Below are 26,850 nucleotides of genomic sequence, written 5' to 3'. Positions count from 1 at the left end.
GTTGTATTGGGATAATAACAAAAAAAGTACACTATTGTGAATTTTTTTTATTGTTATTAAAAAATTATTGCTTCTGGCTATATTATAAAGAGAAACTGAGCACATTTTTTGTTTTCATGGATACAGCTTTGTCGTCATAGTTACACAAATCCCTTTTTCTCAAGTAGCCAGTTACACTAAACTATTGCATTTCCCCAATGAAAGATGATCACTTATCAAGAATTCGTTCTGCACATAGAATGGAAGCATTTATAGATAAATTCTTTAGTCCATAAGATTTTGGTCCCTAAAGTAATAATAAAAAAAAAAAAAAAAAAAACGCTAAAACGGCCAATCAGCCATCACTGGTTGACATTAGTGAGGATAAATCAGAAACAAGATTATAATGTAATCTGTTCAAAAACACTGCTATCAAATTAAATTACATAGAATCCACAGTCACCGAGCCGTCTCCCACACACACATATACACAACTGAGAAACTAACAATCATCCTTCCACAACAATCACGTCCATAAAAATACTTGAAATGATTTCTCTTTATACATCACATGGCTACAATTCTCTTTTTTTTCCATTACAGACTAATTCTTTGTTAGTAACACTCTTAAATGCAGTAAAATTCTGTGTGTGTGTGTGTGTGTATATATATTATACGCTCATGTGTTTATGTAGCTGGTTTAAGGTGGAGGGAGGGGAGGCTTAAAGGTTGCTGAACAGTTCGTTTTTCTTGCTCCAGTCCATGGTCGGAGCCCTCTTGCTGGAGCGCTTCTGGTGGGCGCGCTCCTTCACCTGCTGCAGGGAGAGGTTCAGAGCAGGGATGCTCACCACGGCTGGCTCGGCCGCCTGTCAGAAAAAATAGATCAAGCATTTCTGTCTTAAGCTATATCCATTGTTCATTCATTCACATGGCGAATATTGATTTTAGCAGGGAGCAGGTACTCTTGGTGTTTGTGGTCATGTGGGACAGTGGTGGCCTAGCAGGTACGGAAGCGGACCCGGAATCGTCAGGTTGTGGGTTAGAATCCTGAGGTGCCACTGAGCAAAACACGATGCTCCTCGGACGCCTTTTATGGCTGTGCACTGCTCACCAAGGGTGATGGTTAAATGCATAGGACACATTTCAGTGTGTACACTGTGTGCTGCGCTGCACTAACTACGAATTAATTGAAAAAGAAAATGTTGCTGCACTCTCAGATATTCTTCCCCATAGCTGTATTGTCAGGAAACGTGTTTCTTCAGAACAAGACCAAGATACAATCCAAATGTTTTCTCTTCTTAAACCCGAGTATAATTCTGTGTTGATCCCTCCAAGGTGAATCGTATTTTACCCATGGATTAGAGCAAGCGTTAGTAAAATGATAAATATGTGTGTGTGTGTGTGTTTGTGTGTCTTACCTCTGGCGGTGGAGTTGTGAGGGAGGCGTTAGATGAGGCATTTGATGGTGAAGGGCTTACGGACACCTTTGTCTCTTTAATCTCCACCTTTTGTTCTACCTTTCCATTGACCTGGGAAAACACACACACACACAAAACAAACCAGTGGGTATTACAGAAGAAGAGAAGACTATTTTTCCAACTGTATTTACTAAGGTCAATTTTATTGGACTAACAAACACACAAATCCTTCAAAACATTTAATCTTGCTATGTAAGTATCACTGCATTGTATATTTGACATCATCGCCAGATGATTAACACTTTTCCTGGTTAGTATCTGAGCTGACCGCCAGGGGGCACACTTGCCTGGTATCGAATCACAGAAGTCTAAACCAGATTAAAAATTCATAAAAAAAAAAAAAAGAAAAATCCCAGGACGATAATTAGATTATAACTATAATGACTTTGCCCCTTTTTATAGCCCCTTATGGTGCTGTTATTTATTTGTGCAACCAGCTGAACTGCGTTGCAAAGGTGTGTCATCTGAATAAGATTTTAGCCTTGACGTTTACAGAGGCCAGACCACAGATGTGAGAACTTCATCCCAAAGGAGTTAAGTAGATCTAAACCCACACACACCCTCACAAATAACCTGCCATGATCTCACTTTGTAACACACACAGTGAAAATCCTCTTAAAGTGGTCAGGAGGGTGAGGATCAAGTCAATCTCATGCTCTTTTCCAAATGCAAAGAATTAATGAATGTGTGATTTTACTGTATCTCTATAGTATCAAGCATGTCTAGTGGCTAACACTCACAAGTTGAATCAGATGACCACAAAGTCACAGGTTCAAATCCAACTTCCTACCATTGTGTCCCTGAACAAGACACTTAGTCCTGAGTGTCCCTGTAAGTACTGATTGTAAGTCGCTCTGGATAAGGGCATCTGATAAATGCTGTAAATGTAAATGTGAAATATACTGGTAGTACTCTACTAATACTCTACCCCTTCTGTCCATTATAATAATCTGCATTTCACTCTATTATAACAGTACTTTGCATTTTACTATACTCTGCTAGAAACCTGCGCTATCATATATGGTCATCTATCAGTTTTACTACCCCCTACATTATTGTAGATTGTACTCTACCCCTACCTACAGCACTCTAGACTTTGCTAATCACCCAACATTAAACTAAACCTTATTCTACACTTACAGTATTAGATGATTTACCTTGCACAGTAAAGTACATGTTACTACTCCCTACTGTACCCTATATGTTATGTTACTCTGCCCTAACGATACGCTACCTATCACTCTACCCTACACGTAATAGCCTACACGTTACTCTGCCCTACTCCTACAGCACACTACATATCACTTATACATGCTACACCCACACATTTCAAATGTTATTCTAGCGGCCCCACCTCAACCCTCTGCACTACACTGCACTACACTTCTCTAATCCCTACAGGACTGCGGCTGCTACTCTATCCCATACATTGTCCTAGATTTGAAATGTCCTCCTAGTTCATTTGTGTTGAGGCTTTGAGGCAAATATCAAGCAAAGAGGCATTTCACGTGCCTTTCATATCCTGAAGCGTGCATGAAATAATACAGTTCACAAGCAGAGGACGCCCTTGGAAATCAGCAATTCATTTAATGTTTAGGTTGGAATGAACTAGCTGGTGGCAGTCTGGCTCGCACTCCTACAGGATCTCCGTAAGATGTTAACTTAGTCTGTTCTCGTGGCTTTGGTATTAACACCATGTAATGCATATTACATACAAGCGATGAGAAGACGTGTAAGCGCAAAGGATCCAGCTTCTCATTTTCAGATTAGTCACTAATGCTAAAGCAGGTTTACGGTAGTGGCTAACCATTCTGGTAACCCACACATACCTCAGGATCCTCATGCTCAGCTCTTACCTTCTCCTCCATCTCCCCGTTGGCTACTGGCTCAGGCAGAGGTCCTGCAGGGAGAGACAGAAAACTTTGGTCAGTCGTGACTCAAAAGATGACCAGCAGTGACTCAGATCCTCTTTTTTTTTTTGTTGTTGTGTTTTTTTTGTCGACACCCAACAGGTTTCAAGGCCTCCTGCGCAGCTTCCTGCTTGGACCGTTCTCCAAAGCAGCAAAACAAAGAAACAAACTGAAACAGAGTGCAGCGAGGTGGAAATGGAACGGTCTCAGGTTGCGCAATAAACACACCTCCTTCATACCGCAGGTACACTGCGCACCTCCATCACCTATAAACCCGATCACACCGGGGTTGAGCCTGTAAAGGATTTATTCATTATTCACACGAGATCATGACCGATTTACTGTTTTTATATACACTTTGTTGGCATGGTTCTCTGTTTTCTTCCCTTCATCCAAAGCCATGCATGCAATGGTGTGAGTGGGTGAGTTAATGCCGAGCAGAAAGTGATACACTGCAGCACAGCACATGGTGACACAATGAAATGCATCCTCTGCTTTTAACCCATCACCCTTGGTGAGCAGTGGGCAGCCATGAAAGGTGCCCAGGGAGCAGTGGGTGGGGATGGTATCTTGATCAAGTGGCACTTTGACAAGTTTGGGATTTGAACCCGCAACCCTTCAGTCACGATTCCAGTTCCTTTTTCACAAAAAAAAGTTTTTTTGTGAAGTCAAGGCACCCCATAACCACCATGACACGGTCACACCTGTGCCTTGTTTCCTCTTTAGCTTGATATAGTGAATGCCCTTGCTTTGTTTCTGCCACATTGCCATTCCCCACATTATATACAACCCTCACTGAGTGCATCTGCCTTTAGTCTGGTTTTTGAGGGCCACATGTCCCCTGTTTATTAAAGTTCCAATTGCATAGAGGCTCTTAAGCTCCATAAGCCAACCAAAGGGAAGGAGTCTGGTTCCTTGGTAACCAAACAAAAGAAGAGGCATGAGAGGGAAAGCTGGACAGTGTGTGTCAGCGCACGTTTGTGTGTATGTTTATATGCATATAAGTGTGTACATTTACAGCATTTACCAGACGCCTTATCCAGAGCGACTTACAATCAGTAGTTACAGGGACAGCCCCCCCTCGGAGCAACTTAGGGTTAAGTTTCTTGTTCAGGGACACGATGGTAGTAAGTGGGATTTGAACCTGGGTCTTTAGGTTCAAAGGCGAGTGTGTTACCCACTAGGCTACTACCACCCTGTGTGTGTGTGAGTGTGTGTGTGTGTGTGTGTGTGTCTCATGGGCAGCCGGTGCTTTGCAAGTGGACAGTTAAACTTTGTTACCTTGGAGACAGCCAAAAGGAATCCTGCTCCTCTTTGAGAGTTTAAAGAGCCGAACCCCTGAAACTGCATCAACTGGAGGCGAGTGTCTGAACCCGAACCCTCACATATAAACACTGCACAACAATTAATTAAAAATGCATATTATAAAAGCAGTGTCACTGTTAGCATTGAGTGGCTATGCCTCCTCACTCTAAAGAAAATGGGACTTACTCAAGTTCAAATCGGTGTACACAGGGTCTTTTATGGCTTATTGTCTTTATAAAGGTTTATGACAGCAACATAATTAAACACATGAATAAATATAATATCTCATCTGTAATGATGTAGGGTAAATGTAACATAAAATCAATAAATTAATATATACTTCACTCTTTCCTTTCATTTAATTATACTTACTAACTTTTGCAGAGCTGTTAATAAGGATAAGAATGTTTCAGAGACAGTAGCCTCAACAAATGATCACCTCAACAACTTGGCTTTTCTAACAGGACTAGGCAAGGTCCCTCACTGGCAAGACCCACAGAACTGTGAAAAGGTGTGAAAAGGTACCAACATGTAGAAACAGTGGTGTGAGACCATAAAATCTGAACTATGATCATAACTCTTCTGCCTGTTTACTAACGTTGCGGCACTAATGAAGATGAGTGCCTGTTCAAAAATTGCTGGAATGTGAGGAGATAAAGCCAAAATTACACAGATGTACAGTAGTTTTGACAAGGGATGGGAGTGTGTGTGTGTGTGTGTGTGTGTGTGTGTGTGTTGCAGGAGGCTCTGATAGCCTCACAGGGTAATCATTCAGTCACAGGCTCACACACTCCCTAGCCATACCCACCCTGGATGTTGCCATAGCTACAACCAGACCCAACAAGAAAAAGAGACCTGGCACAGGGTGGTGTCAAGATCCCCCTACGGAGCCGCCAGCTCCTCCGCAAGGATTTAAAACCCAAATAAATTTTACAGAACCAATATCACACCGGTGCCATGCAGCTCCCACGGGCGCTGCTGCTGCTCACCCGGCTGAAATATGCCGGGCGGGGGGAAGGGTCTTCACAAAGTTAGCTGGGCTAATGGCAACAGTGCAAATAAGTAATGGTACAGGGAACCATTCGCTTCGCATTCGGAGAGGTGAACAAGAAGGGAGAAGGAAAACAAAGTATGACAAGTGATGTGTGGATAAATGTGTGTCCTACACAACCCACACACATCATTAGCACAGTTTCATTTAAGTCTGTAATTTATTTGTATCAAAACATCTAAATCCCTCTGGAAAATTAGATTTTATACATTCCCCTCATTCAGAGCCGAATTATATATCACATGACCAGACATTGAACGCTCAAAAACTGTGACCGATAAAAATTGGCTATGGAAATGGTCTTAGAAATTTCTAGAAGCCTCTCAGCCAATAAGCCCTACATATGAAGTAAAATTGTGTGCTGAGCTCATGAAAGGCACCTCCTGTGCTCAGTGTGGGTGTTTCCTGCTGGGTCTGGATCAGTCCACAGCTCTTCCTTATGGGGTCTCAGATTAGTGAGATCAGTGTGGGAAACTGGTCTGCGTACAGCGATTTGTGCCTCTGGCTGTCAGTAGGAAACAGGATGGGCTCAGGGTCTGTTTGTAACTGTCTGCTGGCCTACGTGTGTGTGTGTGTGTGTGTGTGTGTGTGTGTGTTGCACTACAAAGGCAAATATTTTGCTGGTCCAAACAGGAGCAAAATGGTTATTCTCCAGGTCAAGGTCATGTAAGGTCAAGTTTAGGTGTAGAAAAATTCTTTTGTATTGTACTAAATTATTACATGTAAATATTTACTAAATATTACTAAAATATTTACATGAATAAAAACTAATGTGTATGTAGTGTGTTGCAATGATCTTTATTGTGTTGCTACAGTGTTTCTTATAGTCAGTCATATGTGTCACATGTAAAAAGAATGGTCAACACTGCGTGACCCTAAATTAGAAATGTCATGATTTCATGTTGGGCAGCATGAAAAGTAAATATCTAAAGAGACCTGTCATGTCCTGGCAATGGCAGGTATCAGCCACCAGGGGCTGATATTTCACCCAGGACACACTTTCTGTTTATTACATTGACCTTTATTGGAAATATTTGCTTAAAAAAACAATGCCACCTGCATTCATAGAACTAATAACAATTGCATTTCAGAAACAATTTCAATGCAACTAAGTAGACCAGGAGGAGTAGGATGGTAGTAGCCTAGTGGGTAAGACACTCACCTATGAACCAGAAGTCACAGGTTGAAACTCCACTTACTACCATTGTGTCCCTGAGCAAGATACTTAACCCTGAGCGTCTCCAGAGGGACTGTCCCTGTAACTACTGATTGTAAGATGCTCTGGATAAGAGTGTATTTGGACAGAGCTCTGTCTTTGGACTGAATTCTCAGACAGTATATATCCAAAGTAAACTGTCAGTATATTCACATCAGAGTCACATTTCAACTTATTTCCAAATAATGTCAGTCGGTAGTGATCTGTCCTCAGACACCTTCAGATTCTCTTATGTAACCTAATACCCGCTGTAAAGCTACCTCTAATACTTTACTCCCCACAAAGTCTTCGGATTATCTTTAAAGGGGTATGAATCAGCCAACAACATGGAAAAGGGTGGCAACAGTAATGATCTTCAGCCTGCTGTGGATGTTCTGTCAAATCATGGTAAGCACCCATAAAACCTAATAAAGGAGTCGTAAAAGAAAAAGAAAAACATGCTGGCCGAGCAAGAGGAAAAATGGCAGAGCCTGATCTATGAGGGACATTTACATTCTGATGTGATACCTGAATGTTATGTCGCTACATTTGTTTGATTTGTCTGATGTGCACACGACCAGGAACAGAATCAACAATGCAATCTAGCAACTGATGAATGGAGTGCTGTGTTGGGTGTGCATCTGTTTTTATTATGCGTGTTTGAGTGTGTGCTACCTGTGAGGTGCTCTTCTGTAGGGAGGACATGACACTTCTTGAAATAGTCGTCTGTGTCAGGATCCACCACCAGCAGGGATGCCTGTTCGCCTCCTGCTTTGATGGCTGCTACCACCTGAGAGTGCTGTTTCCCCTCCACACTCATCCCATTCACCTGTAAAAAAGTTATTTAACTCAATACACAAGTATTGTATATATTTGCATCATATCTGTACAGTAAATACTGTGTATATGCGTCATATCTGCACAATAAACACTGTATATATGCATCATAGCTGTACAAAAAATGCTGTATATACATGCATTATGTCTGTACAGTAAATGCTGTATATATGCACCTTATCTACACAGAGTTTGTGATTGTTGAAAATAAGTAGTAAAAATGAGCTGAATTAAACTGAACTGAAGAGAGGACACAGTATGTGTCAACATATCATAGCTTAGATTGATGCTCAGTCACTCTTCCTGAACCAACTGAAGATAAAAGTATTCATTAGGGCTGAGGATTAATTTCTGAGAATTATCATTGTTTCTTCCTGCAGCTCAGAAAGGGAAATCCTGCATCAATTAATCAAATGCACATTCACACAAATATTATTTAACAAATGTGTTATCAATGTGTAACTATCTCTTAATACATGTAGAATGCATTTAGAATGAGTATTAAAGTGTGTGTGTCTGTGTGTGTGTGTTCAATGTGGTCAGTTCAACCACTAAATCTTTCACTCATAGGGGTGGGGTTCAACGTCCCAAGCCAGTATTTTATTGTGACAAGCCCATTTATGCATATTTGATTAATCAACCAGGTCTCTCTTTTAAAAGTAAAGGTTTTTTTTTCAGCATCAGATTTCAGGGCCGTCCTTGACCTTTGGTTCTGTGAAAATAAAGGCATTTTGAAAGTTTAATTGGACATTTTAAAAATCAGATTTCTCATTTTTAACCACATGGAGATGGACTATCTAAAGCCTTTAGCTTCCAAAATATATTCCTGGTTTGGATATAGGAAAATGAACCATAAAATAATCCCAAAATGTGTAGGGTGGATAGACCAACAGTCTTGGGAGACAGAGTAGAAAGTGCCGGCATGTCCATTTTATATGCAAATGAGCTCATCCACAGGCAAACTGTGTTTTGGCTACCAAAGGGCAGCCTGTCCTGAGCTAGTGCACATGCATACAAGTTCCTGCTGAGTTGCAAAACATTGGACAAAATTTCACAAGTGGCACAAGGTGCTAGTAGTAGCCAGTGGGTCAAACCCCGTCACTCAGCCGCTGTGGACAAGAGGTGTAGGGAATGGTGGAGCTGGGAGCTGTCAATCATGCTTACGGTCTCCTCCCATTTTGAAACACTGTTTTCTAAAACTCTCATTAAAGTAAGAGATAAAGTATGGGTGTTCCTTACTAATTACACACAAACATAAGTATACAGTTATAGCTGGCAAGCTAAAATCCGAAAGAGAAAAATATTCTGACATTGACAAATAATTGCCCCGTGCCCAACCTCTTATTTAGTGCTGGCCTGAGTCAGAAGGCTTTGGCTAGCTGCTGCAGTTTCAATTCACAGTTGGAGTATTTATGATATATACCTATATAATAAGTGAAGGGCTGTCGTTGCTCCCTTCGTTACTTTCACTTCTTTTTGCTTTAGTCAGGCAATTTTCATATTACATTAGTGGCTACAATTGTCACCCGAGTTCATGTTTGGCGTCACTTTAAGACAGTAAATAAATCCGGTTCAGCTGTACTTCACCCCACCTGCGTCCCAGCCCTGCTTCATTCAGGTTGTTAATGGTCACATGATCCTAATTAACGAACCACTGCCCTGGTCGAGGAGGTTCCTCCACAAGTCCACATGTTTGGCCACATAAACCAAACCTACATCACGTGCTGGGAACATTACATAAGGTAAATGAATCAAGTTTATGACCATGTTAAAACCAATGGACTGATGAAGTATTCACCTGCAGTATCCTGTCTCTGGCTTTCAGGCCGGCGTCCTCTGCGGGCGAGTCCTCATCCACCGCTCGGATGAACTGGCCCGGGCGCGACTTCTCGCTGTGCAGGTTGAAGCCGTAGCCATTAGGGCCTTTCTGGATCACACAGAGACGTGGCCGCAGTGCGTCCTTCATGTCCTGAGCGAGAACAGAGTGCAGCCAATTAACAACAAGCAAGCAACCAATCAAATTGCACACACACTCAAACATACTCATCCCGTTGTCTTCCTCACTCACTCTTGGTTCTCTTTGTTTTTCGGTCCCATAGTGAGCTAAGACCTTGCACACCCATGTATATATGAGTGTATATTGTTATATAAAATTTAACCATAGACAGTAGACCATATATGTTGCGGTATATAGTTTGAGTAAATTGTAGGATTTTCTGTATTGAGATGTAGAGTTTACACCAAAGATATTGCCAGAAAATACAAAATAACACTATGCTTGCTCATATTTTATCATGCAGTCCCTCCAGTGGTTTTTAAAATCATAATGACTTTTATTTGCACAGGGCACCAAACAGGTTAGGTCATTTCCATGCATGCCGGTATGGATTGGACACTGACACGCACGCTGCAAACCCGGAAGCATGCAGAGACCCGCGGATTACTGACAGATTGAAGGCTTGTTTTATTATTGGGTCTGCAGTATTTTTAAGACCTTTTAACTCTAAATTGAAGGATTACTAGTCATTTGATGCAATTTAAGACTTTTTAAGGATCCGCAGAAACACGGCTGTGCGCTCTGGGCTCTCGCCAAAATCTAACAGCTCGTGCTGCAAGTTTTCAGGTTTCACGCAGGTGTTGCGCATGTTTCTGCATTAGGCCGAAATAATCAAAATCTCTCCCGTTGGCCAAATTTATTTTGTCTATTTGCATTGTTTGACAGGAAAAACCTCCTGAATTTAAGTCAGCTTCTTCCCTTCCACACATATCTGTTTTTAGAAACCCCTCCCTTTTCTGACATTATCCATCGCTTGATTGCATCAAGAAATGAATGAACCATATTTAGCCCCGGCCTGCTATAAGCACATTGTCCTTGTGGCTCAGCGTGCTTCCTTCCTTTTTTTTTTATTCTTACAATTTCTACAATTACGTCATCAAGTGAATTAAAAGGCTGTATGTGCAAAAGTCACTCAAACTCAATTAAACTCAAAACCCCAGTATTTCAGGTAATACAGGATTTCAATAAATGCAGCAAGGTGTTTAGACAGAAACTTCTAGATAAAAATATTATAAAGATATTATAGCAAAATATTCATATAAAGCAGGCAAAAACTACAAGAACAGAAACAGATAACATTCATTGGACATCATAAAGCATCACAATATGAATAATCTAAAAAAATACATACAAAAAAAATACATACAAAAACTGGAGAGCTTCATTTAATTCAGGCTGACAGGCAGCCATAACAGCGCAAGACTGTTTATTTCTGTTTAAAAAAATATATTCTGCAGGCTTTAATGTTTAAGATATGACATGGGGTTTTTATATCTTATATATTAGGAATTATACTTGGATGAACTGCCACACATAATGAAAAGGGGTGCAGAATACAGTTAAATCCTGGGGGATTTGAGTAAATAACCAAAATCTGAGAACAAATCATTGATAACACACCAAAAACACTAAAGGTTTACATGGTGCCCTAACCGAGGAAAACATGACACTGAATTGTGGGAGGAACTTCCCCTGTCCCACTGTAGGAAAAAGCTCCACCTCTTTCCCAATCCTGGAACATGTCAAGGCATAGTGTACACACACACACACACACACACACACACACACACTTGCAGAGGGAGAAAGGTGCTAATGCTTCCAATTAGACATACTGAGACTGAGGGTTTAATTGCAGAATGGAGCAGCTCAGCAGCATAACGAACACACACACACACACACACGCATGCATGCACAGACACAAACAACAGTTGATGAGCTTTTCTCACAAACAGATACACACAGCCCCGCTGTGTTATGAAACCGGTACACAACCGCGTGCAAACTGGCAGAAAGGCTCCGACGCTGAAGGTACTGAAGGTACAAGATGAAACACTGGTGGAGGACCTCCTCCCGTGTGTCAGTGTGTTTCAGCAGACCATCCCGGTTTCTGACCGCAGCGAATAGAAATGCACTTCAGTAGAACTAGAAGTGCCCCGCCGCATGAACCGATTCACGTCCACGACACAAGATAAAATGTCTGCACACTCACTCTCGCCGTCTGTCTGGGCAGTAGAGTGTGATGGGCGTCATGTTGTTGGTGGAGCTTTCTGACTGTGAAAGGAGGTCAGGAATGATCCCTCGTTCAACATTTACATAAAAGGGTAGGACGTGTGTATTGAGTTGGGCTGGGATGACAAAAACCAGGCAGCAGTATATACAGTAGAATTTTTTCATGTAAATGTAGTTGGTGATTTTGTGATAAAATTCAGTTAATTAAAATGTGGAAATTGAGGTGAGAAAATGAATTAACAATAGCTTCTTTATTCTGCTGATTAAGCTCTCTCAATATTTCCTATGTATTATACTATTATTATTAATATGGTTGAGATATGCGTAATTTACCTGTAACAGAAGACAACGTGTGTGTTTCTTTGTGCGTAAAAGCTCAATGCCAAGCCTTGAGATAATGACCCCACATTTCCCCCACTGTCCCACTGTCTGGTGCATCATGGGAACAGAAGGCCAGCATTGGTTTTCGTGCCCTGTGAGAGAGAGCGGCCATCGCCACACAGAGCAACAGAGGAAGGCTTTGTGTCGGCTTGGCTCAGAGTCTCCGGGAGAGTTTGGAATGCACAGAATCTCTCTCTCTCTCTCTCTCACACACACACACACACACACACACACACCTTCAAGGGAGGACACTTTTTTTTTTTAACAGAACATCCTGAACACACTCAAAACAACCCCGACCCTACAACCTGCCTCCCTCTCCAAAATATTTACCCATCCTCAGTATATTATTTCTTTTTTCCCCATTTCAAGTCCCTCTGTTTTGGTTTTGTGAGTTCCCACATTCCTCTTGTCTCCGAAGGGGGGCAGTCTAAAGAATGTGGGAAGGGGTCAAACGGAAACTGCATCCTGTTCAGGACAGGAAGTGAGCACTTCCACATGTTCAACAGGGTATCCACTAGACCAAAGTGCACAAAGCAATAATATATACAGTACAGGCCAAAAGCCTGGACACACCTTCTCATTCAATGTGTTTTCTTTATTTTCATGACCATTTACATTGGTAGATTCTCACCGAAGGCATCAAAACTATGAATGAACACATGTGGAGTTATGTACTTAACAAAAAAAGGTGAAATAACTGAAAACATGTTTTATATTCTAGTTTCTTTAAAATAGCCGCCCTTTGCTCTGATTACTGCTTTGCACACTCTTGGCATTCTCTCGATGAGCTTCAAGAGGTCGTCACCTGAAATGCTTTTCCAACAGTCTTGAAGGAGTTCCCAGAGGTGTTTAGCACTTGTTGGCCCCTTCGCCTTCACTCTGCGGTCCAGCTCACCCCAAACCATCCCGATTGGGTTCAGGTCCGGTGACTGTGGAGGTCAGGTCTCCACTTGTTAAGTACATAACTCCATGTGTTCATTCATAGTTTGTGTGTGTGTGTGTGTGTGTGTGTGTATATATATATATATATTCTACAATTATTCTTCTGTATAACTGGACACCATTGACAGCTCACTGTTTGTTCCTGGGTTGATTGACAGGTTTGGGAATGAAGTCGGTGGGACATTTGACAATCTTTGACATTTGCAGAATCTCAACTATTTACTCTCCATGTTCATTTTGCATGTTTGACATTTGACATTTTTAATATATCCTGAATATATAACTTGAACACCCATTTCCACTTTGAAGTGTCTTATGTCCCTTTGTCGTTTACTGTATGGAGATTTTTATAGATTTTATAGGCATTTAAGTTTAGTTCATTTCTAGTGTATTTTAACTTTGTGTATGTGTAATCTTTTTATTAAGTTGTATAAATACACTATGAGGGTCTGCATGAAACTTTATTTCAATTTACTGTATACTGTGCATATTGTTGTATTGACAATAAACCTCTCTTGAAAACCATGCACTGTGTGCGCCGTTGTCCTTTTACTGGCATATTTACTTTCTCCCATACCTGAGTAGAGTCCTGAGTTCTGTACGGCTGCTCACGCCGGAATCTCTGTCCCTGTTCAAACACAGCTGTGTGTTCAAGCGGTGCAAAGCGTGTGGGTGGCACTTTGTCCTGCTTGTGTGTATTTCGAATATTCAGCATCTTTTATTTGCACTCACAAAGCTCTTCGAGTCTGTAGATATTATCTGTTTATGCTAATAAGCCAATCCAGGATGTGAATCCATGGTTATAAAGGGCTTCTAGTTTCCCAGGCAGAGCTTGTCTGTGAGCTGTCTGTGTGTGTGTTCAGTGTGTGCAAATCTAATTTATTATCCTGTTTATCCTGTATCTGTATGTCTGAGTGTTTAACAGACATTCATCAGAGCTGGCAGGCGAGCGGCCATGTTTTTCTTTAAAAGACAAAAATCTGAGGAAATGTGACGAGGTTGATGGTTTCATATTCAGCTGAAAAAAATGCACATACAACCTACCTGGACCTCTCTGGGATGGCTATATTACTCTGGGTAGCAGCCAGTTAACACCAGGCAACCCCAACCTGTTGTTAGCGAGGGGAAGACACTTAAAAAGCATTCAGAGAAATAAGTTCACGTAAATGTCAAATGTAAAGGCATTCTACAGCGGACCTACATCAGGCGAAGTCATTGCATAAGCAGGCTCTGTCACTGCCAACAGTGGTGGACGAAGTACACAAGCCTCGTAATTCAGACGAGATATATTTTATCAGCGGTAAAAGAAGTCCTTCCTACTTCTTCATTACAAAATGTGCATTTACTAAACAATTGAAAGTATTTATCTGATCAAATATTTAAAAAAAATGTGCTATAGCTACCATTTTTAATAGGACTTAAAAGATTCCTTTTATTGAATGTAATTAATCCTTTAATTGAATGTAATTAATGATGCTGTGTATGAAACTTACATTGCTGGACGCGACTCACTATATTTATTAATTTTTTTTAAGTATTTTTGATGAATCAGTTTTTTCAGAGTTGACTTTTTTTTAACCTTCATGACTGCTTTGTTCACTATTGTCCTCATCTAAAGCTTCATGAGATGCTAATTAACATGAGTGAATGATAAGCATGTGTTCAGCATCAACCTTCAGGACTGTTGGAAAACCATCCTTGTTGTCTAAATTAAGGTGGTGGAGAGAAGACAAGAAATGCTGCCATCACAGCGGAAGCTCCCTGCTTTGGAGAGACACAAATGTTCAAACTTTTGCCTTGTTTGCTATTTTTTTGGTTCATTACATAACCTCACGTGTGTTATTTCATAATCCCATGTCTTAAGTTTTGTTATATAACGTAAAAAAATGCAAGACCCATAAACAGTTAGGTGTGTCCAAACTTTTGACTGGTAGTGTACATCTCCAAAAACACAGCGATTGCACTCATCACTGTCAAGTATAATCACATTATATCTTATTAAAAGATTTACTGCACACCATTAGTACTCTTGTGATCAGTAGCTGAGCAGTTCAGGACATTGTAGGGTCACTTCCTGCATTTTTGCGAGGCCATAAAAAGTTATGGTCCTTGTGTAACCGCTAAATGCTGAAATTGAGCAATTTCTCCTACAAAGTCTCTGGTGATTATTTATGACTGAACAATTTATGGTTTGTCAATCTGGATATGTACACTGTACACTGGTACCAACGAAAAAAAATAGGAAACCAGTAGAGATTCTAATCATTACAACTGGGAACCAATTTTAAATGAGTTGGTCTATGTCAGTACACATACCACTAACAGTAAAAATAAAAAAATAATAGAATTAGTTGATTACTTGGATGATTTAATAATACATAAAGAATTAAATACGTTAGTTACAGGCCAAAACAGAAGAGAATGTCAAACTAGGAATATAATAATTGAAAAATTAATAAAGTTCTGGGTTTAGAAGCACTTCAATGCACTTCAGATGATTCACTATAATAAGATATTATAACCAGTTGGCTTTCATTAAAGACTGACTGATCCTCAAGACTTTAAAATGCAAGATTATTGACCTAACATCCCACAATGCAGTGGGCCAGCTTTGCTTCTCTGTGTAGCTGCAGCAGCTTGTCGGAAATGCCTAGAAATGCGACGACTCCTTCTATTCTATTTTTTGTGTTTCCTCTGACACATCACAATCACTTCCTGTGTTACGTGCCTGCATTGTTAGTGGGATCAGAGACACACCCAGCATCCTTTGTCTTATTCTTAAACACACACATTCACACAGAGGCAATCATGTGAAGCACATGTTACATTATCAGGTAGGAGGACATGGGGCGCACTAGCTGCTGGGAAGCACTGTGAGGGCTGTGGCTTCTCTTTGTTGGCAGCGAGGTGTAAAGCAGGGAGGGCGAACGCGGCACCCACCGCAGAGTACTGGAACAGGAAGGAGGCAGGCTTTACTCGGGGTAATCACAGGGGCCGATTCGGCATCAGAGGAAGGCTGGAATCGTGGTCGTGTACAGAAGAAACGGTCGGCAGCATCGAGATGAAAATGGGAACCAGGACAAAGAACGAAGTCACGGATCGGTGTGAGGCAATGGCAGAAGAAAGGCTTCCAGCAAACGTGACACAAAGGACGACGAATGAGTTTGCAATTGTTTGCTCTTGTTCTGCCCCTTTTATACTGCCTGTTGTTGTGGGTGTGGCACTCTTTCGGTTTGTCCAGGTCGTGGCTGTATGCGCCCTGTGGTGGGCTGGAGGCGGGGCGGTTGTCAAGACACATCCACATGAAATATGAATTAAAATGCTTAAAAAATTAAATCTGCATTTTCGTCAAATAAGCATTTTCTTCATAAGAACTAGAAAAAACACAAATACAAAAGCACAAAAATGTCACAAAATGTCACATAAAAGCATTGGTGCAGGCAGTGTTGTGTCAGTCCTGTGACCCCAACTGTGCAGTGCGTGAGGTCACTCCCTCCGCTTCCTTCCTCTTTTGCACAAACACACAGACACAAACACAGACACATATATTCATTCCCCATGAAGACAGATGCAGAATCTGTTCCTACAGTGTCGGAGCTCCACCCTGCCACTGTGCAGAGGAAGCATTCACATATGATGTGTTATAAATGTGATACAAACACATTATTACACCTCATTCGGCCTTCATACTGAATATATGAACAGTTTCTACTTTTCTGTATCAGACAGGTTGATTTTAAGACATGAGATGGTGCGTGTTAATTCATTTCACGAACGTGTTACAGTTGCCAAGCAACACATCACCAAAGCAAAACAACTAGGGACATTATAATTTGGGCCTGTCAGCATGACAGACCATTTACTATTGTGCTGGGACCAGCAAAAAAGGACATGTCTTACGTTCAAGGCTGCCACGCAAAAACCGTGAAACGTACAGAAACAACGGAGTGGTCAGGCCGAAGGCCTGACCACTCCGCACAATATGACATATTGTTTATTTTGGTAAGTCGTACGGCCCGCCCACAAATCGGGTTCAAAGTGTAAAAAGTACCGTTTACTATCGTTCTGGGAACACGTTTTTGGCTCCCTGTGACCAGCCGTAAAAGCTAGAGACACGGGAGTTGAGGCGAGGCCGAAGGCCTCGCCGAGACACACAATCTGACATATTGGATGTGTTGCTACCACCAACAGTGGTCAGGAAAACATGGGAAATAGGGAAGAAGGCCAAAAAGACCATGTCTCGCATCTGTGGCTGCCACGCTAAGACCGTGAGACGCACAAAAAAAACGGAGAGGTCAGGCCGAAGGCCTGACCTCTCCGCACAAAATGACATATTGATTGCTTGTTTGGGGAATACAGGAGGGCCACAAATTGTGATCAAAACATTAAAAGTGTGAAAAAAATTGGTTTCTTAAGATTTGCGATGAAACGCTTCACAGCACACACACAAGTCTCATATCAGGTCGTGCGGCTTTTCCTTCCGCACGGTTTGACGTATGGCTCGGCTCGGTCGGATTTACGGTCGGTGCGCAATTCCCCAAAAAGCGTTTTCGGAACGCGTTTATTATCCTAGTCCAAAATTGGACTTTTTTGGACTTTGTGTCCAGATGGTTTGACATAGAAAAAAGTTTTTAATGGTGTCTCGTAGATCTCATCAAGACTGATGTTTTGACGTATGGTTTATCTATGTCTGATTTACGGATCATTGACAAATTTGAAAAAACAAAAAAGTGTCAATGGGTGAAAAAAAACTTTATTTTTTTTTTTTTTTATTATTTCAGACTTTTTCGGCACTTAATGCGGGTCGTACCGAAGCACGCACACCGGCGTACTATATATCAAAAATTAGTACTATATTGTGTGAGGTGTGCTATTACTTTTATAAGCAATCGGACTGGGCGTGGCCGAGCTATTAACGTTCAAACAGGGTCATTTTCGCATTAGAATGCATTGAATGCTAATTTTAGCATTGGTAGCATTGGTAAAATGGGGCCCCTTTTAAGTGGTACTGCTACTGTGTCATTGCCAGCAAAGGGGGTCCTACAAGGGGTACTGATACAGCAGCAGCGCCAGCACTGTGATTCAATGGAATTTCAAACCAGCAGCTTCATTAGGATGACAATCAAACACATTATTAAGACCGCCCGGTCCTTTGGCTGCTTTATTGGGGACACCCTGTCCTTCGGGTACTTCATTAGGGACGCCCTGTCCTTCAGGCACTTCATTAGGGACGCCCTGTCCAACAACCACTTTATTAGGGACGCCCGGTCCATCAGTCACTTTATTAGGGACACCCTGTCCTACAGCCCCTTTATTAGGGACGCCCGGTCCTACAGCCCCTTTATTAGGGACGCCCGGTCCATCAGTCACTTTAGTAGGGACACCCTGTCCTACAGCCACTTTATTAGGGACACCCTGTCCTACAGCCCCTTTATTAGGGACGCCCTGTCCAACAACCACTTTATTAGGGACGCCCGGTCCATCAGTCACTTTAGTAGGGACGCCCTGTCCTACAGCCACTTTATTAGGGACGCCCTGTCCAACAACCACTTCATTAGGGACGCCCTGTCCAACAACCACTTCATTAGGGACGCCCGGTCCTTCGGCCACTTAATTAGGGACGCCCTGTCCTTTGGCCATTTCATAAGGGACGCCCTGTCCTACAGCAACTTTATTAGGGACGCCCTGTCCTACGGCCATTAACATGCTACGCCTTGAGCTAACATGCAAATTTTTTCAAAATTGTCCAAAGGTCACCAAATTTAATATGACGCATCTTGGCCACGCCCTGTTAGCATTTTTTATGTTAGCATTAGCATGCTAACATGCTAATTGTTAAACATGCTCCAAACATCCCCAAATTTAACGTGACGCATCTTGGACACGCCCTGTTAGCGTTTTTTATGTTAGCATGCTAGCATTAGCATGCTAACATGCTAATTTTTTTAACATGCTCCAAACGTGACCAAATTTACAGTGACGCATCTTGGCCACACCCTGTTAGCGTTTTTGATGTTAGTATGCTAGCATTAGCATGTTAACATGCTAATTTTAAAACATGCTCCAAACAACACCAAATTTAATGTGAAGCACCTTGGCCACGCCCTGTTAGCACTTTTGATGTTAGCAGGCTAGCATTAACATGCTAACATGCTATTTTTTAACATGTTCTATACGTCAACAGATTTCACGTCACTGCCTGCTCTATCGGATACTTTAATAACACCGCCTGATTTCACAGCTGAGACCAGCTCAGCAGGTTATGCCCGCGCTCCTACGAAAAACGCCCGGACAGGCCCATCAAAATTTCCCCTGGAATTTTGGCTTCTAGTTGTATATATTATTGTATATATTATTTTATATTATGTTATATGATGACAAAAAGATTTATAGGTGTCATACAGTCACAGGTGCCATGGCTTTCAAGGCGGCAAATAAAATGAGTTGTTTCCAAAAATTGAATAATTAATAAATGAGCTGTTGAGTCAACTGCACGGTGCAGCCGAGCAGCATCTAAATAAGCTTCAGCATTTCACACTGCTGACTGCGTGTGTGTGAGTTTTCCACTCTGACAGCAGGTTTCTCCTCGTCCCTCAAGTCCAAAGTCTACAATGGAACCAGAGCGAAACCTACAAATGATCAACCAAACACACACTATCGTGCCCACACACGCACACATCTATCAGCAGTCTACTAGTCACGGTTCCTTAGCAGGGTACAGAAGAGGACAGGAGTGAATGATCCACTCGCCATGTACTGAAAACTGGGAGCAGCGGTTACTCAGCAGCCAGCCAGGTCACCGCGCAGCTGATAGTGACTATCTTAAAAACCACCCAACGCACCGCGCCGCGCTTTTATGACTCAATGAACTTTGGAGCTCCTATCGGAGGAGCTGAAAAATAGGGGAAGATCTCAAATAATGTGGTTAACTTGAGGGTCAACTGTGAGTAAGTGCAGTGTGAGTGTGTTATTTTTCATAAGCATGTACAGCATATCTGTGAATTCATTCATGCAACCCAGAGTGTTAAGTGCAGTGAATGATGGTTCACTCCCATGATGCAGCAATTTAGAACAGCTGCTGAATGGGTGGGTGTGAACAATGACACCTACTGTTGGAAGGGAGAGAGAGTTTGGCCAGATGGAAAAAACAGAAAACCTGTACCTTCACTAACCAGTCCCCCTAATGACAAACACACAGCCCACCGACAAACATCACCGACTGAGACCTTTGACCATGATCCATGAGTCTAAATGAACATGTGTTGCAAATCTGAAGAAGGTCCCTCAAGGCGTTCCTGATACATTGCATGCATATGTATATTAGGTCATACTGAACTTGAACTTTGACCCAAGAACACATTGAACCTACTCCTTCACCTGCTGAAACGCTGGATAAAGAGCCTGAGGAGAGTTAGGGGGGCCTTCAGGTTCACCCATTATCACGTAGGCCATGTAATACTATGGTAACAGACTAGTTATACACAACTTTGGCCTGGCATGGCATCTATTATCTATACATAACACACTGATTATGTATAGATAATAATCAATTATATTAAAACAAATAATATATATATATATATAAAAATATTCTCTCTTGCTATCTTTCCTACCTCAGATACTGTCCTCGGGTCTTGGGTGGGGCAGGTTTCACCATCATGACATTCTGCCCAGTGGCAGCTCCTATCAGGGTCCATTCAGCTGTGTAGTGATAGGACCAGGCATACTGTGATAACAATAATTTATTGGTATACTGAACAGGCCCTTTGACACAAGCACAAACACACACACGTGGCCCAGGGAAGCACTAAAGTAGGGAAATGTTAATGGAGTGATACTGAAAAGCAAACCCCAAAACTGTACTTGTGTATTCTCTATGTCAGTTCAACCAGTGCAATAAAAAATGAAAAAGCACATCCACACCCACCCACCATTAGTAACTTTATGACAATCAACAAATCAGAAAGTCAAGTTTTGGCCCTGCTCATGGTGTGTCACAGTGATGGGTGTGGTGGTTATGTGTGTTTGTGTGGTCTATTTTGCGACATGTCGTTTCCTTCTTGAGAAGGCTGGGTCTCTCCTTCATTGTCCAGTTGAATCACAGAATGCAGGATCATGGGAGATGGAAAGTGGCACTGTACTGGAAGGCCCTGCAAACGTCACAACCCTACAATGCCCTCTGCCCATTGATCCCGCCCTTCCTCTCTTGAGACCAACCCAACGACCCCACGGAGGATGGCAGAAAAGGTGTCATCATCTCGTCCTGCACACACACACATACACACACACATTCAAACCTAACCCACTCTGTAACTACAATGTGGACATAATTCTGGCGAAACTGATTTCTAAACATTTCTTACATATCAACCGTGTGCAAAATACTGGCAGCTGTTGTCTGACAGGTTCAGGTATTACAGTGTATAATAGCAGTATGATAGTATATTATGGTGCTATATTGGCCCTCAAAATATTTCTGAAAGTGGGTCAATAATGTATTTATGTTAATATTATAGTGTGCAATGTGGATATAAATTATATCATAATTAGATTATTATTATATTTATTTGATTCTACAGAGTAACTCTAGCACTGTGCAAACCTATGATACTGTTTCAAAGTTGAGTAGCCTTATGTTTAAAGGGCACTGGATGCCTTGAGAGCAGTGAGGTTGCTGGTCCAGGATCAGTTTTATTTGTGTGTGTGTGTGTGTGTGTGTGAGAACATAATAAACCCCCCTATGTGAGACAGCCCGATGGCAGGCCTCCAAACAAGAGTTGTGTAATATCAACTATCACGCACGTTCTTCAGAACAACGTACATGCAGACACACACACACACACACACACACACACACACACACACACACACACACAGTGGACACAAAAATAGAAACACGCACACTCACACAACAACAAATGAGCTCTCCATCTGAATACAATGGCACCCCGTGACTTCGGTTTCCCATACACCCCAGTCTAGAGGACCGTTTCCTCCCAAACACACCGAGCCGGGCAGGAAGGGTCTACGCCCGACCCACCCAGCCCAACTCCCAGCACTGTCTACCTCACATTTTTACAAACAGCACGGCGCAGAAAAAAAAGAACCCGCTCAATGCTCACAATGCACCGCCAGAAACACACGCTGAGGAAGAGTATGATGAAGAGCTGATTATGCTGATGCCGGCCACGCGGGCCAGTGCTGCCGATTAGTGTCACAACATAATTCTGCAGTGAAACCAGGGGGACAATGGGTGAGTGGCTTCACCATCAGCCACCAGGAGAAGAGACGGTAGGAGAGGAGCTCACAGACAATCGCAGGAAAGAAGGAAGCCCACCTTCAGCCGAGTGGAGTCTGTCTGCCGACTGAGACACCCCCAAACCCCCTCCCTCGGGAAAAAATCTCCTCTCTTCCTCTAACACACACACAACCAACAATCCCCCAATTTCAGCGACGAACCCGGGCCCGTCGTGAGATCCACACTGTGATCAGCAGGACAAGAATAAAGCGCAGGGCAGAGGTGGCCTAGCGGGAAAGGAAACAGGCCCGTAATTGGAAGCCGAACCGCCAAGGCGTCACTGAGCAAAGCACCGTCCCCACACATTGCTCCCCAGGCGCCTGTCATGGGTGATGGGTTAAAAGCAGAGGACACACGTCACTGCGCGCACTGGGTGCTGAGCGGAATCTAATCATGTTCGTCATCACGCTTCTGTTGGTATCTGTTGTCCACGTTCTGGCTGCATGTTAGTTTGAACCAGTTCAGATCATTCCAAAGCGGTTTTTATTTCCCTACATAAAAAGCAACACACACGCAAAACACACAACGTACAAATGTGTTACCAGACCATGTTCGGTGACACTTTAACTACTTTTGGTCGAACCGCGCACCCATTACCCTCGGAATAAAGTGTACAGCACAACTGGTTTTCCAGCCCAGCCTCATACGCTTTATAAAATATACATGAAATGACATTTTTATTGTTGTTTGTGGTTGTCCAGTGTGCATTAAAAAGCTTTTTAAATGTAAAATGTGCCCAGATTTCAGAGAATTATGAAACGGCCGATTGAGTGTATATGGTGGATAAACGTGTCATTACTATGTTGGCATAAACATGGAAATATTGCAACAATATTGAGGCTAATTGTCAGCGTTTTAGGGGCATTCTCGGGTTTATTTGACCTTGTTAACATTATAAATGTGAGGGTCAGATTTTTTTGTAACACTATTTCTGATTTGAAGGAAACCCTAAAATGGGTTTTTTGGGGATTTGGTGCCGTTGTGGTCCAATTTTCCAGTTACATCTAGTACCCAGCAGGCAGTGTTGGCCGACCCAAATGCTGATGGTTTCTAAGAGAGAGCAAAGCTTGTATTCTATGTTCTTTAAGGTGAACAAGGTCATTGTAAGCACGCCCGTCCACGTGGGTGCGTGTGCGGTGTGGAGACGTCTCCTCGATCTCTGCAAAGCCAATTTGCCTTTTCAAAAACAGGCTCATGCAAACGAGGCCGACCTGCTTCCACTGCAGCCCCGAAGCTCAGTATCACAGGGCAGCCGACCTCCACATAACACACACAGAGCCATGAGAGCCATGAGCACCATGGAATCGAGGGGAGGGAGCACAAAATAAAATAAAAAAGGAAAGAAAAATGTGAATACACAAAACCATCTAATAAAAAGTCTGGCAAGGCTTTACTGCACATATAAAGTAGAATATTCACTTCATACACACAGATATTTTAGGACCTAGAAACAGTCATCTCAAAAATAAACCACATCCCGCGGCACTGAGAAAATGAGAATACAGAAAACAGCTTGTTCTTCCCGCATCTCTGATTAGAAGGCGAAGACCCAACCCTTCCTTAGTAGTTGACCAAAACCTTATCCCGGCGTGGAAAAGTTCCTCACTGGTATTCTGACTCAGTGGGAGAAAACATTTCCCTTTAAATCTGATTTTACCGAAAAGAACAAGTGCTTTCTTTCCCATAAAGAAAGAAACAAAAAGGTCTGAATTATCCAGATTGACAGCTCTCACACAGTCTACCTCCTCATTGGCATCACAACACACATGCAAACTTGCCACATGAGCAAAGTACCACAAGAAAATACCTGATTTTTCTGGACAATTTTGGGTTGAAATAGAGTCATAACGTTCAAAACCATCCAATCTGGCAACGCGCACGATCCGTCTCTGCCTGCTTAGAACCGGCCCCCAGTACAGAAAACATTGATTTCATCATAGGCCTGAGACAAGAGGAGGGGACACCCAACAAGGGGTGTCCCCAACTCTTCAGATGAGTTCAGATGAGGTGACACTGTCAGGATTGACTGCACCTGGTCTTATCACCTGTGCCCAATCCCGACAGCCTATAAAGGACTGGAGCTCCGACATTTTCGTGGATTCTGCGAGAACTTGGGTTTCTGTTGTGAACCAGTTTTTGCACACGCCTGCGGGCAAGTTTATGTTCTTTCCTTAAGTTAAACTGTTTTCGGACACCGAGCCGTGTTTATTTATTATTATTAATAAATCCTTGTTTCCCAGTATGTCCCGCCTCTGCGCTTCCCTCCCCCGTCAGCTCGCCAGCGTGACAGACACAGATGGGACATTTTCACTGTCCCGTAAGTGACCATGATTAAAAGAAATAAACAACTATGAATCCATCAGGCACCTAAAAAGTTGTTTTCCCTGCTCTGATTCACATTGTTGTCTTTACTTGTATGTGTTTGTGTGTCCCTTGTCCTTGTACCCAGACATGGCCTGAAGGGCCACACGGCACGCTGTAATTCTGTCAGTAGGGCGTTTGGGTCTGGCTCAAAACTCAGAGCCATGTGGTGTTCAGCAGGAATCATGGAGGCAATTAAGTGATGAAGGAATGAGAACTGGAGGGAGAGGGAGAGAGAGAGAGAGCGAGGGATGAAAGCGACGGATGTCGTAAACACGCCTGTCACAACGGGGAGCACAGATGTTTTGGAGGGCAGCCGTTCTTTTTCTTTCTTTGTCTTCCTCTTTTTGTTCTAGTTCTTACTGCTTGTCACCTGTATGTTCTGCACACTTCAAAATTTCGATTGGTTCCAAAAAGAACCGTTTGGCTTTTATGAATGCAGGTCAGTGAACTGTTCTCTGAAAAGGGGTATCAGGGCGCAAACCCATAAAATTCAGTTCCATACAGAACGTGGGCTACAGAACCCATAACCCTTATGCTTTTTTAAAATGGGCTACACCTTCTGCACGGGTCTGGATGGACCACGGCCATTACACCCATTTAAATGCAAATACGCTTGAGGCAAGTACTTCTGCCAAGTTGACCGTAGTTAAGGAACATATTCTCTCGCTCTCTCTCTCTCTCTGACACACAGAGAGAGAGAGAGAGAGAGAGAGAGAGAGAGAGAGAGAGAACCAAGCAGATACTACCCAGGACTACATATAGACATAACAGACCTATATGGAGATATGGATATAGGTAAATATATGGATATATATATATGGTTGTAGCCTAGTGGGTAACACACTCGCCTATGAAACAGAAGACCCAGAGTGTCTTCAGGGGGACTGTCCCTGTAACTACTGATTGTAAGTCGCTCTGGATAAGGGCGTCTGATAAATGCTGTAATACAGTGTAATTATGGGTGCTGCCATATTTTTTAATTGTAACATGCAAATTGTTATCGGTTATGGCGCAGATACTTTTAATTGTATTCATCCATTGCAATAATTATTATCCGTAAATGAGTAATGAGAAGTTTCTGGGAATTGAGCAGGTGATGCTTGCATCCTAACAAGAAATCCTGTTTATTTTTTATCACAAGTCCATTAAGATATTTCCAACCCATCTGTCTGTCGCACTAATCTCGATAAATGGCAGAAATTCGTAGAAATCAGGCGGCAGATAAACGCCCTCCTTACCTTCTCGGAGCTCACGCTGCTCTTCTTCTTCTCCTCCTTCTCCTCCTCCTCCTCCACTTGTTGCTGTTGAGAGATCAGGATCTCTTCGTTCTTCTCCAGCTCCTCCCCGTCGTGGTTCTCCGGGACCGGGGTGGACTCTCTGGGGCTTCCCGGCTCCGCCGACTCGCCGCTCTCCGACTCGGAGGAGGGCACCGGGACGCCCTCGGCCACGAACTCCTTCTGGCACTTGAGGTCGTGCTTCCTCAGCAGCTGGTCGGTCTCCACGTCCACCACGATCATCTCCAGGCGGGCCGTGGTGGCTCGTATCCGCGACACGACCTGCTGGTGGCTGTCGTTCTCCACGTTCTCGCCGTTCACGAAGACCAGGCGGTCCCCGGCGCGCAGACCCGAGCTCTCCGACGGAGAGTCGGGCTCCACCAGCCGGATGAACTGTCCGACCTTCCCCTTCTCCCCGTGCAGGTGGAAGCCGTAGCCGTTGTCCCCCTTGTCGAGCACGCAGAGCCGGGGCCGGAGGTCGCTGCTGCTGGGCATGGTGATCAACCTGTTGCTCTTCGGAGAAGGATCTCTAATGTCACTGAGTCAAATCTTTAAAAAGTGAAGTTACGGTAGATTCATGCCAGAAAAAAAATATGATTTTAAAATGTAATTTATTCACCTTCTGTTTCGGTCGCTTTTAAATGTGATCCATTCGCTGGCAACAGACCGTCCTGTCCCAAAAGACTCGCGCGTCTTCGGCCAGAATCGGTTTTGACTCGGCTGTAACGCACAAATGCGCGCCTGGCGGTTTATAAAGGGCCGTGACG

The 26,850-nt window shown here is 42.8% G+C and overlaps 2 protein-coding genes across 6 annotated transcripts in view; both read right to left on the bottom strand.

Moving 5' to 3' along the window:
* Window positions 1-32: 32 nt before the first annotated feature.
* Window positions 33-26,850, bottom strand: nherf1b (NHERF family PDZ scaffold protein 1b). Of its 5 annotated transcripts, none has more exons than XM_028987314.1 (7): window positions 26,703-26,850; window positions 26,048-26,596; window positions 9,554-9,724; window positions 7,594-7,747; window positions 3,287-3,357; window positions 1,398-1,508; window positions 33-845 (listed from the first exon to the last, which is right to left on the bottom strand). In XM_028987314.1, exons 2-7 carry the CDS (start codon window positions 26,576-26,578, stop codon window positions 702-704), a joined length of 1,182 nt encoding a protein of 393 aa, XP_028843147.1. In that variant the 5' UTR covers window positions 26,579-26,596; window positions 26,703-26,850; the 3' UTR covers window positions 33-701. The 5 variants fall into 5 exon arrangements, with proteins under 5 accessions (XP_028843147.1, XP_028843145.1, XP_028843150.1 ...); XM_028987312.1 differs by having other exon boundaries at window positions 26,048-26,632; window positions 26,703-26,846; XM_028987317.1 differs by having other exon boundaries at window positions 3,314-3,357; window positions 26,048-26,632; window positions 26,703-26,846.
* Window positions 12,399-26,850, bottom strand: part of LOC114794632 (ras-related protein Rab-37) — a 35,380-nt gene continuing 20,928 nt past the window's right edge. The window contains exon 10 of the transcript XR_003750366.1: window positions 12,399-12,438. The gene's annotated coding sequence lies outside the window, so the exon portion shown is untranslated. The remainder of the gene's footprint in view (window positions 12,439-26,850) is intronic.

The sequence above is a fragment of the Denticeps clupeoides genome, chromosome 7 (assembly GCF_900700375.1).
Source record: "Denticeps clupeoides chromosome 7, fDenClu1.1, whole genome shotgun sequence".
NCBI lineage: Eukaryota > Metazoa > Chordata > Actinopteri > Clupeiformes > Denticipitidae > Denticeps > Denticeps clupeoides.
The sequence above is the reverse complement of the archived record's forward strand: the minus strand, read 5'-3'. Positions and strand labels throughout refer to the sequence as shown.

Coding starts and splice junctions, on each gene's coding strand:
- nherf1b (XM_028987314.1), bottom strand. CDS start 26,578: ATGCCCAGCAGCAGCGACCTCCGGCCCCGGCTCTGCGTGCTCGACAAG. Junction 7,748..9,553: donor CCAGAGACAGGATACTGCAG/GTGAATACTTCA, acceptor ACTTTTTTACAG/GTGAATGGGATGAGTGTGGA. Junction 846..1,397: donor TCACAACTCCACCGCCAGAG/GTAAGACACACA, acceptor TTTTTCTGACAG/GCGGCCGAGCCAGCCGTGGT.